At 44.0% G+C, this 13,903-nt stretch overlaps 1 protein-coding gene across 2 annotated transcripts in view; it reads right to left on the bottom strand.

Moving 5' to 3' along the window:
* MPHOSPH8 (M-phase phosphoprotein 8) overlaps positions 1–13,903 on the bottom strand; it is a 248,377-nt gene that overhangs the window by 91,598 nt on the left and 142,876 nt on the right. Inside the window, exon 14 of one of the 2 annotated variants that reach the window (XM_029602498.1) lies at positions 12–1,055. The exons of the other annotated variant lie outside the window; for it this stretch is intronic. Coding sequence (XP_029458358.1) covers positions 1,014–1,055 — 42 coding nt within the window. The 3' untranslated portion in view covers positions 12–1,013. Of the gene's footprint in view, positions 1–11; positions 1,056–13,903 lie in introns of those variants that run through there. 2 annotated transcript variants of the gene reach the window in all.

Raw genomic sequence — 13,903 nt, 5'->3', positions numbered from 1 at the left:
TAACTCAGGGACCTGGATAACAAACAAATATATTAGCTGCTGCATGAAGAAAATCTGTTATGAGAACCCAAGAAAGGGATCATAGCCCTGAAAGCTAATCACAAATGTGTTTAATCCAATCTACTACTTGTTTCTTGAACTTTATTTTTTACATATCCAAGTGGACTAACAGCAGACCCACTATTTTATTTTTTTACATAGAAGTTTACTAATCATGACTAATAAGACATTTTAGTTTACACAAAATGCACAATATGGAAAAAAGTAATGTCTTGCATCTCATCTTATTTTCTTAAAAATATTTTGTATATACTATTCCACTTGTACAAAACTATATACTGACTGGACTCTACAAATTAAAGACATTTTGGAATGGAAAATATTTCTAGGTATAAATAAATACTTGAATCTATTGGGTCTTTTTTGGACTCAGTGGGTATCTAATTTATGGATGCTGTCAAGCAAGATACGTATATAGTTTCCAGACGGTTTGCTCATTCATTAAACAGGATGTACTGAGCATATATGGAAACCACATACGCTCTCGGAATAAAAGGCTGCACAAGTTACCAAGCCTGGGATACACTTGTTGGACAGTTCAAAATGAGACTGTAGTCACACAGAAGGGAGCAGGAGTGAAGAGGAGAAGACCATGCATTATGGTACCAAAATTGTTCTAAACCAGCAACCTAGACAACTAAAACCATGTTAGCTGTCATTAACTATAACACAGGATACAAAGCCAGATGACTGAGAAGAGAAAAGCTTTCCAAAACCAAATAAATATCGTACAAACAAATCATGAATAGATGTTTTCATTTCACTATTAACATTGTTTTCCCAAATACATCCATTCTGTTGCAAAATAAAATGTATCACCATAAAGAAATCTTGCTGTAACAAAAGAAAAAAGGCTCAAATGGCTGCAGTTAATTTTGAAATGATGGAAGAAATCAGACTGACATCTAGGAAAAAGTAGTTTTTGAACATCTTTGGAATGGTCTTTCACGTGCTCACTGCAACTGCACTCTAAATGCAGAAATTAACAACTTTACCTGTGGGGCAAACAAACAAGGATGTCAATTACATTTTCATTTACAACCACTTACTTTTCACTACAATTCATTGTCCAAGTAGGAAGAGAGAGACATTCCTAGCCTCTGTAGATAAACCATAACCAATGTTAAGTAACTGGCACAGACACAGTACCAAGCACCAGTTAAAGTTAGGAAATGATACTGGTATTGTGTACTTATAACAAATCAAACACTTCTTGTGATAGGCAGATCTCTCTCCTCCTCGCTAAGGGTGTAAGCCTCCTTGAGATATAGAGGGGGAGAATTATGCCTAAAATAGCTCTGAAATGTTCTTACCACAAGATGCAAGCTCCCTCTCTCTTCTGGCGAGTCAGGCTCAACAAAATATGAAATCGGGAGAGAGACAGTTGCTTATCTCAGCTGTTCAGGGGCTGATTAGAAAGGATATTAAAAAAAAAACAAAAAACCCACAATCTAATTTTATAGTTCTAACAAGCCTGAGAAGCCATCCATTGTGTTTAAATAGACTGCGAGCCACAGTTTATGTAATAAATTAAGTCTCCCAAGACTGGCAGGCCCTATGGAGTAGGACATTGGCTGTTAACTAAACCTTGTAAAGTACGAACTCCAATTTTGATTGTATGGTACCACAGGGAGTTTAGACCCCTTGACCTTACTCTTCCTTAGGAAGATCCGCATTCTACTACTACTGGAGAAGTTCAGAAGCAATTCTCTTATAGAAGGACACCTTTTCTAACAAACATTTTCCATAGGACCTCACCAAGATGTCAAATGGAGCAAAAACAAGAACAGAGAAACTCCATCTGATTTCTGAAGAAATTCTTCCCTGTACAAGGAAGGTCACAAGGACCCTTTTGGATCTGTAGCTGCTCAACAAAGTGGAACTGCTGGGAAGCCACTTAAAGAAATTTAAAACTGCCAAATTAGCAGCAAAAAAAATGTAATTGGCACCAGGTATTGCTGCTTGTTATATGAACTTTTCAAATATTGAACAGTACACAAGGGAAACTTTTTTTTTTTTTTTTAAAGTAACAAACCCCATCCATTTTTGGAAATAAATATTTACATATTTGTATCCTGCTTTTTTGAGAAAAAAATGACCCAAGTGGTGAATAAACTGATCAGCATTTACAAACTTAACATATGCTACCACACATCTGGTATCTCAGCTCACACAAAGTGAAAATACAAACAAATTAAAAACATTCATATGGCAAATACATATAGCTTTTATCCAGTGCCCCTAGCCTCCTGTAATTGCGCGGCCACAGGAGAAACTGCAAAATTAGCTTGTTGCCAAAAGAAATGAAAGGTTGTTAATGTTTGGGTTGTTTTCACAGCAATCTTATGCTTCTTCCTCTGTTAAAAATAAATATGGGAGGATGGACAATTTTTTCTAAAAACTTGGTGGTTGACATTAGATCAGCAATTAGGGATCAAGAAGCATGTTATTTAATGGTGAAGATTGGACTGCATAATGAAACATACTTTCATAACTCTTTATGCATCTAATATGACCCAAGGATCCTTATTGATACCCTTTCAAAAGTACTGAGTAGGTAGAGGGGTACCTTATCATAGGAGGTGACTAACTTAACAATATACCTGTACCTTGATAATTCCTAGGGATTAAGATTGCCATCTTGACAGCATTGGCTTTAATTAAAGAGTTTTATCTTTGACTGGGGCCTGCCTGGTTGATCTATGAAGATTACGGAATCCGTCAACCCGCAACTACAATTTCTTCTCTAAGGGGGTCATTTATCAAAGTGCTATATGGCGTTTTCGCATGCAAAAAACGTATTTAACGCATGCGAAATCGCCATTAATGCGTACGAAAGCATCATAACGCATGGTGAGATGCAAATGAGAAAAAGGGGAGGATATTGGGGCGGGACTTTTGGCCAAGTGGGCTGGGTTCACAGTTTTGCGAAGCCGTATCACACAGCTTTAACGCAAATTTTAACTACACCTTTTTCATTTGTGTAAAGCCATGGGATAGGGCTTTATCGCGCGTTGCGATGTTTTCGCAAATGCCTTCTTTAGTGGTTTTAAGCTCCTGGAGAGTCAGCCAGCTATCAGGGCCCTCCTACAAGAGAGAGCGAGCGAGAGAGAACACGCCTAGCCATAATGCCCTCACACTAGATAGAGATATAAATACCTATGGGAGGACCACCTAGTAACTGAAAGTGAGGTTTAGGTATTAGTGTAGGGGTTAGGGGCCACTTTGACATTCAAAGTGAGACGTACGAACAGAACAGTGCTCTCTTGTGAAGATTTGATTACCTTTGGAGTGAGGAAATTCATCCAAAGATGAGATTTGTGCAATGTTCTCTCAACCTAGCTTGATGTTACCCAGTTAGAGAGTCCATCAAGCTAGGTTGAGAGAACACTGCACAAATCTCATCTTTGGGTGAGTTTCCTCACTCTGAAGGTCATCAAATCTTCACAAGAAAGCACTGTTCTGTTCGTACATCTCACTTTGAATGTCAAAGCGGCCCCTAACCCCTACACTAGTACCTAAACCTCACCCCGAGTTACTAGGTGGGCCTTCCATAGAGATATAAATACCTATCTAGTGTGAGGGCATTATGGCTAGGCTAGTCTCTCTCTCTCGGTTGTAGGAGGGCCCTGATAGCTAGGCTGGCTCTCCAGGAGCTTAAAACTACTAAACATGGTCCCTCCATTGGTTGTATGTAGGAAATACAATTCTGGCACTTATCGCAAAGTGCAAAAATGTTATCACAATTTGTGCTAAGATAGCGCTTCACATAGGTATTAGTGCAAATTGCGATAAACTGCCTATTATCATAAAACACACCCCTTTTCCTATCGCATACGATATTTAGTGCATTTTGATAAATCCAGCCTAAATTACATTCATCTTACTCTAGGATTGACTATTTTCTGGTCAATAAATCTTTAGTTTCCCACATTACAGATGCTGATATAGGTCAGATTACTTGGTCAGGTCATGTCCCTATTTGGGTTACTGTGGAAAGAGCTATGCACCTTTAACAGCAGATGAGACGGAGCAAAGTCGATGTCATGGTATACATACCCCTACTCTGACATCAGCCCGCCAGTATTCTCTGCAAAAGCCAACTGTGGACAAACTAACAATACTCGATTATAACTATTAAGAGATAACGGAAAAACTTCTCTCAAAGTTTATATGAAACTTTTGACTGGCACCAGTGTGCCCACTGAGCATGCCCAGCATGTCATGATATTCCCTGCCACAGGGGTCTCCCTTCAGTCTGTTTTGTAGCAATTAGTGTTAGCCAAAAATAAAATAATAAAACGTATCGGACCCAACTCCGCGGGGTGGCGGGAGGGTTTCCTGAGGACTACATCCTGCTGTCCTGGGATAACACCTATTACAAGGTAAGCAATTTTGCTTTATCCCAGGACAAGCAGGATGCTAGTCCTCACATATGGGTGGATTAGCAAGCTAGAGGCTGAGTCATTTGGAATTGAGGCAACAGTGAAGTATTGTTGTTGAAATGAATCAGCCAAAGATCACAGCAGGTTGGCTGTAGGAGGAGTTGGGATTAAACTGGAAACAAGTTCTTTAAGACAGATTGTCCGTAGGCTGAATCTTGTCTTCCTTCTTTGTCTAAACAGTAGTGAGCTGCAAAGGTGTGAAGAGAACTCCATGTTGCTGCTTTACAAATGTCCAGAATAGGCACAGAGCGAAGGTGTGCTACTGAGGTTGACATCGCTCTGACTGAATGTGCTTTTACTCACCCTTGAAGAGTAAGGCCTGCTTTCTCATAACAAAACTGTATGCAATCTGCTAGCCAGTTTGACAAAGTATGTTTTCCCACTGCTTTACCTGGTTTGTTTGGGTCATAAGATACAAATAGCTGACTGGATTTCCTTTGGACTGTAGTGCGGTTTAAGTAGAAGGATAGCGCACATTTATAGTCCAAGGTATGTAAGGCTCTTTCTCCCTGGTGAGAATGAGGCCTTGGAAAAAATGTTGGTAAAACAATAGATTGATTCAGGTGGAATTCTGTGACTACTTTTGGAAGGAATTTGGGATGAGTACGGAGGACCACCTTGTCATGCAGGAACTTTGTAAAGGGTTCGTATGTGACAAGAGCTTGTAGTTCACTGACTCTTCTAGCTGATGTAATGGCTATGAGGAATACAGTTTTCCATGTAAGAAATTTTAGGTCACAGGTATCTATGGGTTCGAATGGGGAACGCATGAGCCTGGACGTTTAGGTCCCACTGTATGCTTGGGGAATGAAGTGGAGGTTTAAGGTGAGTTAAACCTTTCATAAACCTGCTGACAAGAGGTTGTGTAGAGATTGGTGCATCTCCCATCTTGTTATGGTAAGCTGAGATTGCACTCAAATGTACTCCTACAGATGAAGTCCGAAGACCAGAGTCTGAAAGATGGTAAAGGTAATCTAGTAGTGAGGTAGTGGGGTAAGTGAAAGGATCTAAAGACTTCTGAGTGCACCACAAAGTAAACAGTTTCCATTTGTAGGAATAATTCTTTCTAGTGGAAGGTTTACGTGAAGCTATCAGCACTTGAGATATAGTGGTTGGAAGGTTGAGTGGTTGTAAGATCAAGCTTTCAACATCCATGCTGTCAGGGACAGGGATTGAAGGTTGGGATGGCGCAACCGACCCTGATCCTGAGTTATGAGATTGGGAGCTACTCCCAGGCGAATTGGATCCCTGACTGAGAGGTCTAGCAGTGTGGGAAACCATACCTGCCGAGGCCAGTAGGGGGCTATGAGTATCATGGTCCCTTTGTCCTGTTGTAGCTTCACTAGAGTTTTGGTTATGAGTGGTATCGGTGGATACACATATAACAGGCCTGAGTTCCAATGGCGAGCAAAGGCGTCCTTTGGTAGGTTGTTCTCCTGTTGTAACAGGGAGCAGTAATTGCTCACTTTGTAGTTCAGATGGGATGCAAAGAGATCTATTGCTGGTTGACCCCAGCGATGGAAGATCTTGGTTGCTATCGTTGGATCCAAGGACCATTCGTGTGGTTGGAACTGACGACTGAGGCGATCGGCTATTATGTTGCGGATGCCTGCTAGGTAAGTGGCCCGTAGAAGAATTGAGTGTGGTAGGGCCCAGTCCCAAATCTGTGCTGCTTCTTGGCAAAGGAGGTAGGAACCTGTTCCCCCTTGTTTGTTGATGTACCACATGGCTACTGTGTTGTCCGTTTGAATCAGCACAGTCTTGTGTGAGAGGCAGTCTTTGAACGCATATAGCGCATAACGTATAGCTCGAAGCTCTAGGAAGTTTATTTGAAGAGGCTTCGGCTTTTGTCCACGTCCCTTGGGTCTGGAGATGACCAATGTGTGCTCCCCAGCCTAAGGTGGACGCATCTGTAGTTAATGTTAGTTGTGGAACTGGTTGCTGGAAGGGCAGACCTTTGAGCAAATTGTTCATTGATGTCCACCAGAGGAGAGAGGAACGCAGCTCCTGCATTATCTGAATGGGAGTGGACAATGGTTGAATGGCTTGAATCCACTGAGATTTTTGAGTGTCCATTGCATTAGTCGCATGGTCTGTCTGGCCATGGGAGTGACGTGAACTGTGGAGGCCATGTGACCGAGTAGGGTGCGGCACTGATGAGCTGTAACTTGAGATTGATTTCGGAGAGAGTGTGCCAGGAGAACGAGTGTTTGAGCACGGTCTCTTGGAAGAAAAGCCTTTGCTACGGTGGTGTTTAGATCTGCACCTATGAATTGTAACAGGTGAGATGGTGTGAAGTGAGATTTCTGGTAGTTGATGAGAAATCCCAAGGAGTAAAGCAAGTTGACTGTGAGCTTGAAGGAACTGAGAGCTCCTTCTTGAGTCTGACTTCTGATGAGCCAATCGTCCAGATAAGGGAATACATGCACCTTTTGTTTGTGAAGATGGGCCACCGCTACTGCCAGACACTTTGTGAAGACTCGAGGTGCTGAGGCTAGGCCGAATGGTAGCACTCTGTATTGAAAATGTTGACCTTTTACCAGAAATCGCAAGTACTGGCGATGTGGAGGAAAGATGGGAATGTGAGCTTGGGCGTCTTGAAGATCCAGAGAGCAGAGCCAATCCCCTCTTTGAAGGAGGGGTAGCACGGTGCCTAACGACACCATCCTGAATTTTTCTTTTTTGAGAAATTTGTTGAGATTTCTGAGGTCTAGGATGGGACGAAGGCCTCCTGTTTTCTTTGGAATGAGGAAATAGCGGGAGTAGAATCCTCTGCCCTGCTGAGGGCCGGGGACTGGCTCTATGGCCCTGGCTCTCAGAAGGGTGGATAATTCTGCTTGTAGAATTTTGGAATGTTGATTCACTGTCCAAGATGAGAGTGGTGGAGAGTCTTTTGGTACAGTGAGAAAATCCAATCGGTAACCGTGAGCTGTTATGGAGAGTACCCACTGGTCTGTGGTTATGGAGGTCCAGGTGTGATGGAAAAAGGTTACACGACCTCCTACCAGTAGGTGTGGAGTGGGTTCGTGGGTTGGCTGCTACTGTCTGACTTTCTTTCAAAAACCTGATGTTGAGGCAGTTTGAGGAGGAGGTTGAGGCCTTGCAGGCCTTTGCCTAGCCTGTGGACGCTGAGCTGGGCGAGATGGTCTTGCCCGGTTTGATGGGGAATAGCGGCGTTGGCGGTAGTAAGGGCACCTTATATCCCTTCTAGGAGGTCTTCTGACCGGGGGTTGAGGCTCCTGAGGCAGTAAGGAAAGTTGCTTAAGTGTCTCAGTATGATCTTTAATAGTCGCAACCGCTTCTTTAACCTTGTCGCCAAACAGGTTATCCCCCAAACAGGGAAGGTCTGCTAGTCTTTCCTGTACCTCCGGCCGGAGATCTGATGCCTTAAGCCAGGCCCATCTACGTGCTGTTATTCCTGAAGCTGAGAGACATGCTGCAGTTTCAAAACTGTCGTAGGTAGCTCTGACTTCATGTTTGCCTGCCTCTAGGCCTTTATGCACCAGCTGATGGAAGGGTTCCTGATATTGATCAGGAAGTGTGAGTACCAGGTCCTGGACTTGTTTCCAAAGATTTCTTTGGTATTGGTTCATAAAGAGTTGGTAAGATGCAATCCGAGAAACCAACATAGAACCTTGGAAAACTTTTCGGCCTAAGTTGTCCATGAATCTGTTGTCCCTCCCAGGTGGTGTGGAGGCATGAGACTTTAATCTTTTAGCCTTTTTCTGGGCTGACTCTACGACCACTGACTGGTGAGGTAGCTGGGTTTTTTGAAATCCAGGTATTGGTTGGACTAAGTAGGTGGCATCTGACCTCTTATTGACCGCTGCCAGTGAACCCGGGTGTTCCCATATTCGGTACATGAGTTCTTGTAATACCTCATGTACCGGCACTGCCAAAATCTCCTTGGGAGGGTCTACAGATTGTAGGACTTCCAGTGTCTTGTCTGGCATCCACCTCTGCATGTAACTGGAAAGGGATGGTGTCCGCCATGTCCTTCACAAAGTTTGAGAAAGATAAATCTTCCGGAGGAGACTTCCTACGGTCCTCAGGAGGAGATGGTTCAGACAGCAGGTCTTCTTCTGAGGAGTATTCTGTCTCTGTCTGTCTCTCTTGGTGACCTCAGTGGCTGTGGTGTAATTGGCACCAGCGGTGGCTCTCTGGGCATCTGTGGAAGTAAGGGAGAAAGAGGCTGTTGAGGCCTGGGAACTCCTGAGGGTCCTGGAACAGGTTCTTCTTGGATGTCTCTGGGCTTCCTCGAGAAAGCATCCAGTAGAGTGTCCAGTTTAGTCATCAGTGGTTGAAGAACCGTGAAATCTGAAGATGGCACCGATGGAGTCACCGGTGGAATCGGTGAAGGCATTGGCTGTGGGATCGAAGGCCGTACCGGTATCGATGGCGATGGATCGGAAGGCATTGGAGCTGGTGTCGATGGCGACATCGGTGTCAATGGCTGGCATGGTACCGCACAGAGGAGCGCTTGTTGCACCGCTTGATGGATGTACTCGTCAAGTTCCGCCCGCATAGCTGATGGTATCAGAGCAGCTATGGGGGGAGGCGGCGATGGCGATACAGATACCTCCTCAGAGCCCTGAGTAGGTATGGTGCCCGGCACCGATATTGGTGGGGATCGCCCCGAGCTCGGCCGAGCTTTCTTAGCGGAGGAGGCCGCATCCTTCCATGGCTCCGCGGGTACCGGCTCGATGGCGTGCTGGCGTCGATGCCGATGCTTCTCTTTATGCTTTTCGCTGCCGGAGGTGGACGCCTTCGACGATGGCGAGAGGGAGGGAGTAGAAGCGTCTCCGGCCTCACCTGGATGTCGTTTCAGCACAACTTGCAGTATCGATCCTGATGGCGATGACTGGGCTGACGTCGAAGTTGTTGGGAGCAGTTGAATTTTGAAGAGATGCTCCATTTTCTCCATCCGGAGCCGACGTCCTTTCGATGTCATTTCGGCACATAAAGGACAAGACTTTACATCGTGTTTTTCGCCGAGGCAAAGAACACATTCTTGGTGCGGGTCCGTAATTGACATATTTCTCGCACAATTTGGGCATTTTTTAAAACCCGAGGCCATTTTTGCCGGACAGCTGTCGACGGCAATGTGAGAGAAAAAAACGGTATGGAACTGACAAAAACTCAGGGAAAAAACTGAAACCGCGATGGAACGGAAGGGAGACCTGTGCGGTGGAAAGTTTTTCCTGAACTTTTCTAAAGTTTTGTGAGTGGTGAAAATCATCACAGGACTCCAGATTAACTGCGAGGCTAACGGCTTCGCGGAAAAAAGAAGACTGAAGGGAGACCCCTGTGGCAGGGAATATCATGGCATGCTGGGCATGCTCAGTGGGCACTCTGGTGCCAGTCAAAAGTTTCATAGAAACTTTGAGATAAGTTTTTCCGTACATAGGGCTCCATTACTGATGTCACCTATATGTGAGGATTAGCATCCTGCTTGTCCTGGGATAACATCACTAATGTGGGGACTGAAATTGACACTTTCCATTTATCCCTGGAAATGCAGCCACTCTGGACGACAATAGAACCACAAAACGGCAGCCAAGCACAGAAAGGTGGATAAACCTGTCTTCACTAGAGAAAAGGAAATTGTCAAGTAGTAATTTCTCATTTCTCAGCATTCAGACAGGTTAATCCACAACTAGTGGGATATACCAAAGCTACTGCCAAACAGGGCAAGAAGCTGCCCATGGTCCAACCAATATCACACACACTAAAACCAAAATGGAATTGTTAGAACATAAGAACATGCCATACTGGGTCAGACCAAGAGTCCATCAAGCCCAGCATCCTGTTTCCAACAGTGGCCAATCCAGGCTATAAGAAACCTGGCAAGTACCCAAAAACTAAGTCTATTTCATGTTACCGTTGCTAGTAATAGCAGTGGCTATTTTCTAAGTCAACTTTGGCTCAGACATGGGATCAGCACCCGGCACTCCTAGCATCTTCAGTGTCTGAGAGATCAGCACCGGCATCTCCGATCTAATTTATTTATTTATTTAGGACTTTTTATACCGACATTAGTATACAACATCATACCGGTTTACATTGTAACTTAAAAGTAGGAAATACAAATAACAAATAGGGGGAGGGGGATAACGGGAGGAGCAGAACAGGCCAGAAGAAAAAATGGAACAAACAACGTAGAAACAGGTGAAGGCAAATAACTAGGGTAAAGAATAGTGGGGATAGGTTAAATACAAATAACATAAGCTATGCCATACTGGGTCAGACAAAGCGTCCATCAAGCCTAGTATCCTGTTTCCAACAGTGGCTAATCCAAGTCAGAAGTACCTGGCAAGTACCCAGACATTAAATAAATCTTTAACTTCCTAGAGGTTAAATCCATAAACTGCTATTAATTAATAAGCTTTCCAAACCTTTTGTTAAACCCAGTAATTAACTGCTGAAACCACATCCTCTGGCAATGAATTCCAGAGTTTAACTATGTGCTGAGTGAAAGAATTTTCTTTGATTTGTTTTAAATGAGCTACTTGCTAACTTCATGGAGTGCCCCCTTGTCCTTCTATTATCTGAGAGAGTAAATAACCGATTTACATTAACATGTTCAAATCCTTTCATGATTCTGTAGACCTCTCATATCCCCCCCTCAGTTGTCTTCTCCAAACTGAACAGCCCTAACTTCCTTAGCCTTTCCTCATAGGGCAGCAGTTCCACGTCCTTTATTTTGGTCGCTTTTCCCTGCACTTTCTCCAGTGCAGCTATATCCTTTTAGAGATGCGGTGACCAGAATTGCACACAGTATTTAAGGTGCGGTCTTCACCATGGAGCAATACAGAGGCATTATGAAATCCTCCATTTTATTTGCCATTCCCTTCCTAATAATTCCTAACATTCTCTTTGCTTTTTTGATCACCACAGCACACTGAGCCAAAGATTTCAATGACACCTAGATCTCTTTCCTGGGCGATAACTCCTAAGATAGAACCTAACATTGTGTAACTACAGCAAAGGTTACAGCATTTAGTGTAAGTGGGTTTAAAAAAGGTTTGAAAGACAAAATTCACATCTGTTTAAGTTAGGTCTTCAAATTGGACTAATTCAGAATATGAAGGATTTGCTCAGATGAAGAATTTAAACGATAGGCAGAGTTGTTGGCAGTGTGGTTTCTAGAGAGGGGCTATCCAAAGTCAGCCCTTAATAAGGCATGTAAGAGAACCCTCTATGCAAAGTGAGCTAGTTATTGGAATACAAGCCCCGTATAAGACGAGTGGATCATCAGGTTCCTGTCTGTGTTTTACAATATAGGACAGACCAAGTTGCGGCTCTTATATGAAAAAAATTGTCATATATTTAATGAGGACAAGTGTAAGGTGTTGCATATAGGGAAAAATAACCCTTGCTGTAGTTACACGATGTTAGGTTCCATATTAGGAGCTACCACCCAGAAAAAAGATCTAGGCATCATAGTGGATAATACTTTAAAATCGTCGGCTCAGTGTGCTGCAGCAGTCAAAAAAGCATGTTTTTTGTTAGGAATTATTAGGAAGGGAATGGTTAATAAAACTGAAAAAATCATAATGCCTTTGTATCACTCCATGGTGAGACAGCATCTTGAATACTGGGGTAGATTTTATAAATTTACGCGAGCGCGAACAAAAGTACACTGGATTTTATAAGATACGCGCATAGCCGCGCGTATCTTATAAAATCCAGGGTCATGCGCCGAGCCCGGCGCACACTGCCTGTTCTCTCCGAGGCCGCTCTGAAATCGAAGCGGCCTCAGAGGGAACTTTCCTTCCGCCTCCCCTCACCTTCCCCTCCCTTCCCCTACCCTAAGCCACCCCCCGGCCCTATCTAAATCCCCCCCTACCTTTGTTGGCAGATTTACGCCTGCCGAAAGCAGGCATAAATCTGCGCGCACCAGCGGGATGCTGGCGCGCCATCACCCGACCCCAGACCCGCCCGTTTTACGAAGCCCCAGGACTTGCGCGCGCTGGTGGTCTATGCAAAATAGGCGTGCCGGTGCGCGTGTGCCCTGTGCGCGTAAATCCGGCCGGATTTACGCGCGCAGAGCTTTTAAAATCCAGCCCACTGTGTACAATTCTGGTCGCCACATCTCACAAAAGATATAGTTGCGATGGAGAAGGTACAGAGAAGGGCAACCAAAATGATAAAGGGGATGGAACAGCTCCCCTATGAGGAAAGGCTGAAGATGTTAGGGCTGTTCAGCCTGGAGAAGAGACGGCTGAGGGGGATATGATAGAGGTCTTGAACGAGTAGATGTGACTCGGTTATTTACACTTTCGAATAACAGAAGGACTAGGGGGCATTCTATGAAGTTAGAAAGTAGAACATTTAAGACTAATCGGAGAAAATTCTTTTTCACTCAACGCACAATAAACCTCTGGAATTTGTTGCCAGAGCATGTGGTTAGTGCAGTTAGTGTAGCTGGTTTCAAAAAAGGTTTGGATAAGTTCTTGGAGGGGAAGTCCATTAACAGCTATTAATCAAGTTTACTTAGGGAACAGCTAGCTAATGCTATTAATTGCATCAGTGTCCATCAACCAACCTCTTCCCTTCAATAATAATTCTACAACATACACCAATACAAGGGACACTTGTGCTATGGTGTTGCTTATGTACGGTGGCTCTATTAAAGGACAACCAATTGGTGGGTGTCGTCCTTTTTAGCCCCGTCTATTATTCTTTATTAACCAAGTTTTAATGCGAATTTTTCTGTTTTTCTATTTCTTAAACGATTTTCTAAAAAATCCCCTTATCTCCCCGTTTTCTGAGGCGACCCGCTGCTTGTTTGTTAATACTTATCAAGGCGTCCGTCTCAACTTCTTCTCACGGGATTGTGTCTGCTTGCCCGACATGGGCCATGTTTCGGCACGTTCGTGCCTGCTTCAGGGGCTACGGGAGGGGTAGTGCTGTGTCCTAACCAGGTACACAGTATCTGTTATGTCTCCAACTATGAAGATAACACAGTTAATTCTCATTTTCCTTCTATTCCAACAAACCTTTTCTGCATCCCATATGCACGTTCTGAAATACTTACTTTTGTGTTGACCATGCTTCTACTCGTGGACGGCGCCTACCTTCTGTGTCTGAGGCGCGCTTGCCTATTCTGCTCTTTTTATACTCACCGCAGGTCCCCACCCATTCCTTTCATCAGTACAGACATAGGTCATCCACGGAGGTTGCAGCGGCATCAATTGAGGCGGTACCACACCGCTAAGTAAAAAATGGACACACCCCCCTGGTTGACATCAGAGGGCGGACGTGGGAGTGTTCAGTCTCCCATCAGGTCCTCAGAGGCGTTCCCAGTGACACTAATTACCCTGATTTAAAACACCTCAGCTAGTCTCGGTCTGATGAAAGGAATGGGTGGGGACCTGCGGTGAGCATAAAAAGAG

The sequence above is a fragment of the Rhinatrema bivittatum genome, chromosome 5, assembly GCF_901001135.1.
Source record: "Rhinatrema bivittatum chromosome 5, aRhiBiv1.1, whole genome shotgun sequence".
Taxonomy (NCBI): domain Eukaryota; kingdom Metazoa; phylum Chordata; class Amphibia; order Gymnophiona; family Rhinatrematidae; genus Rhinatrema; species Rhinatrema bivittatum.
Note: the sequence above shows the minus strand (reverse complement) of the source record. Positions and strands in the feature narration are given on the sequence as shown.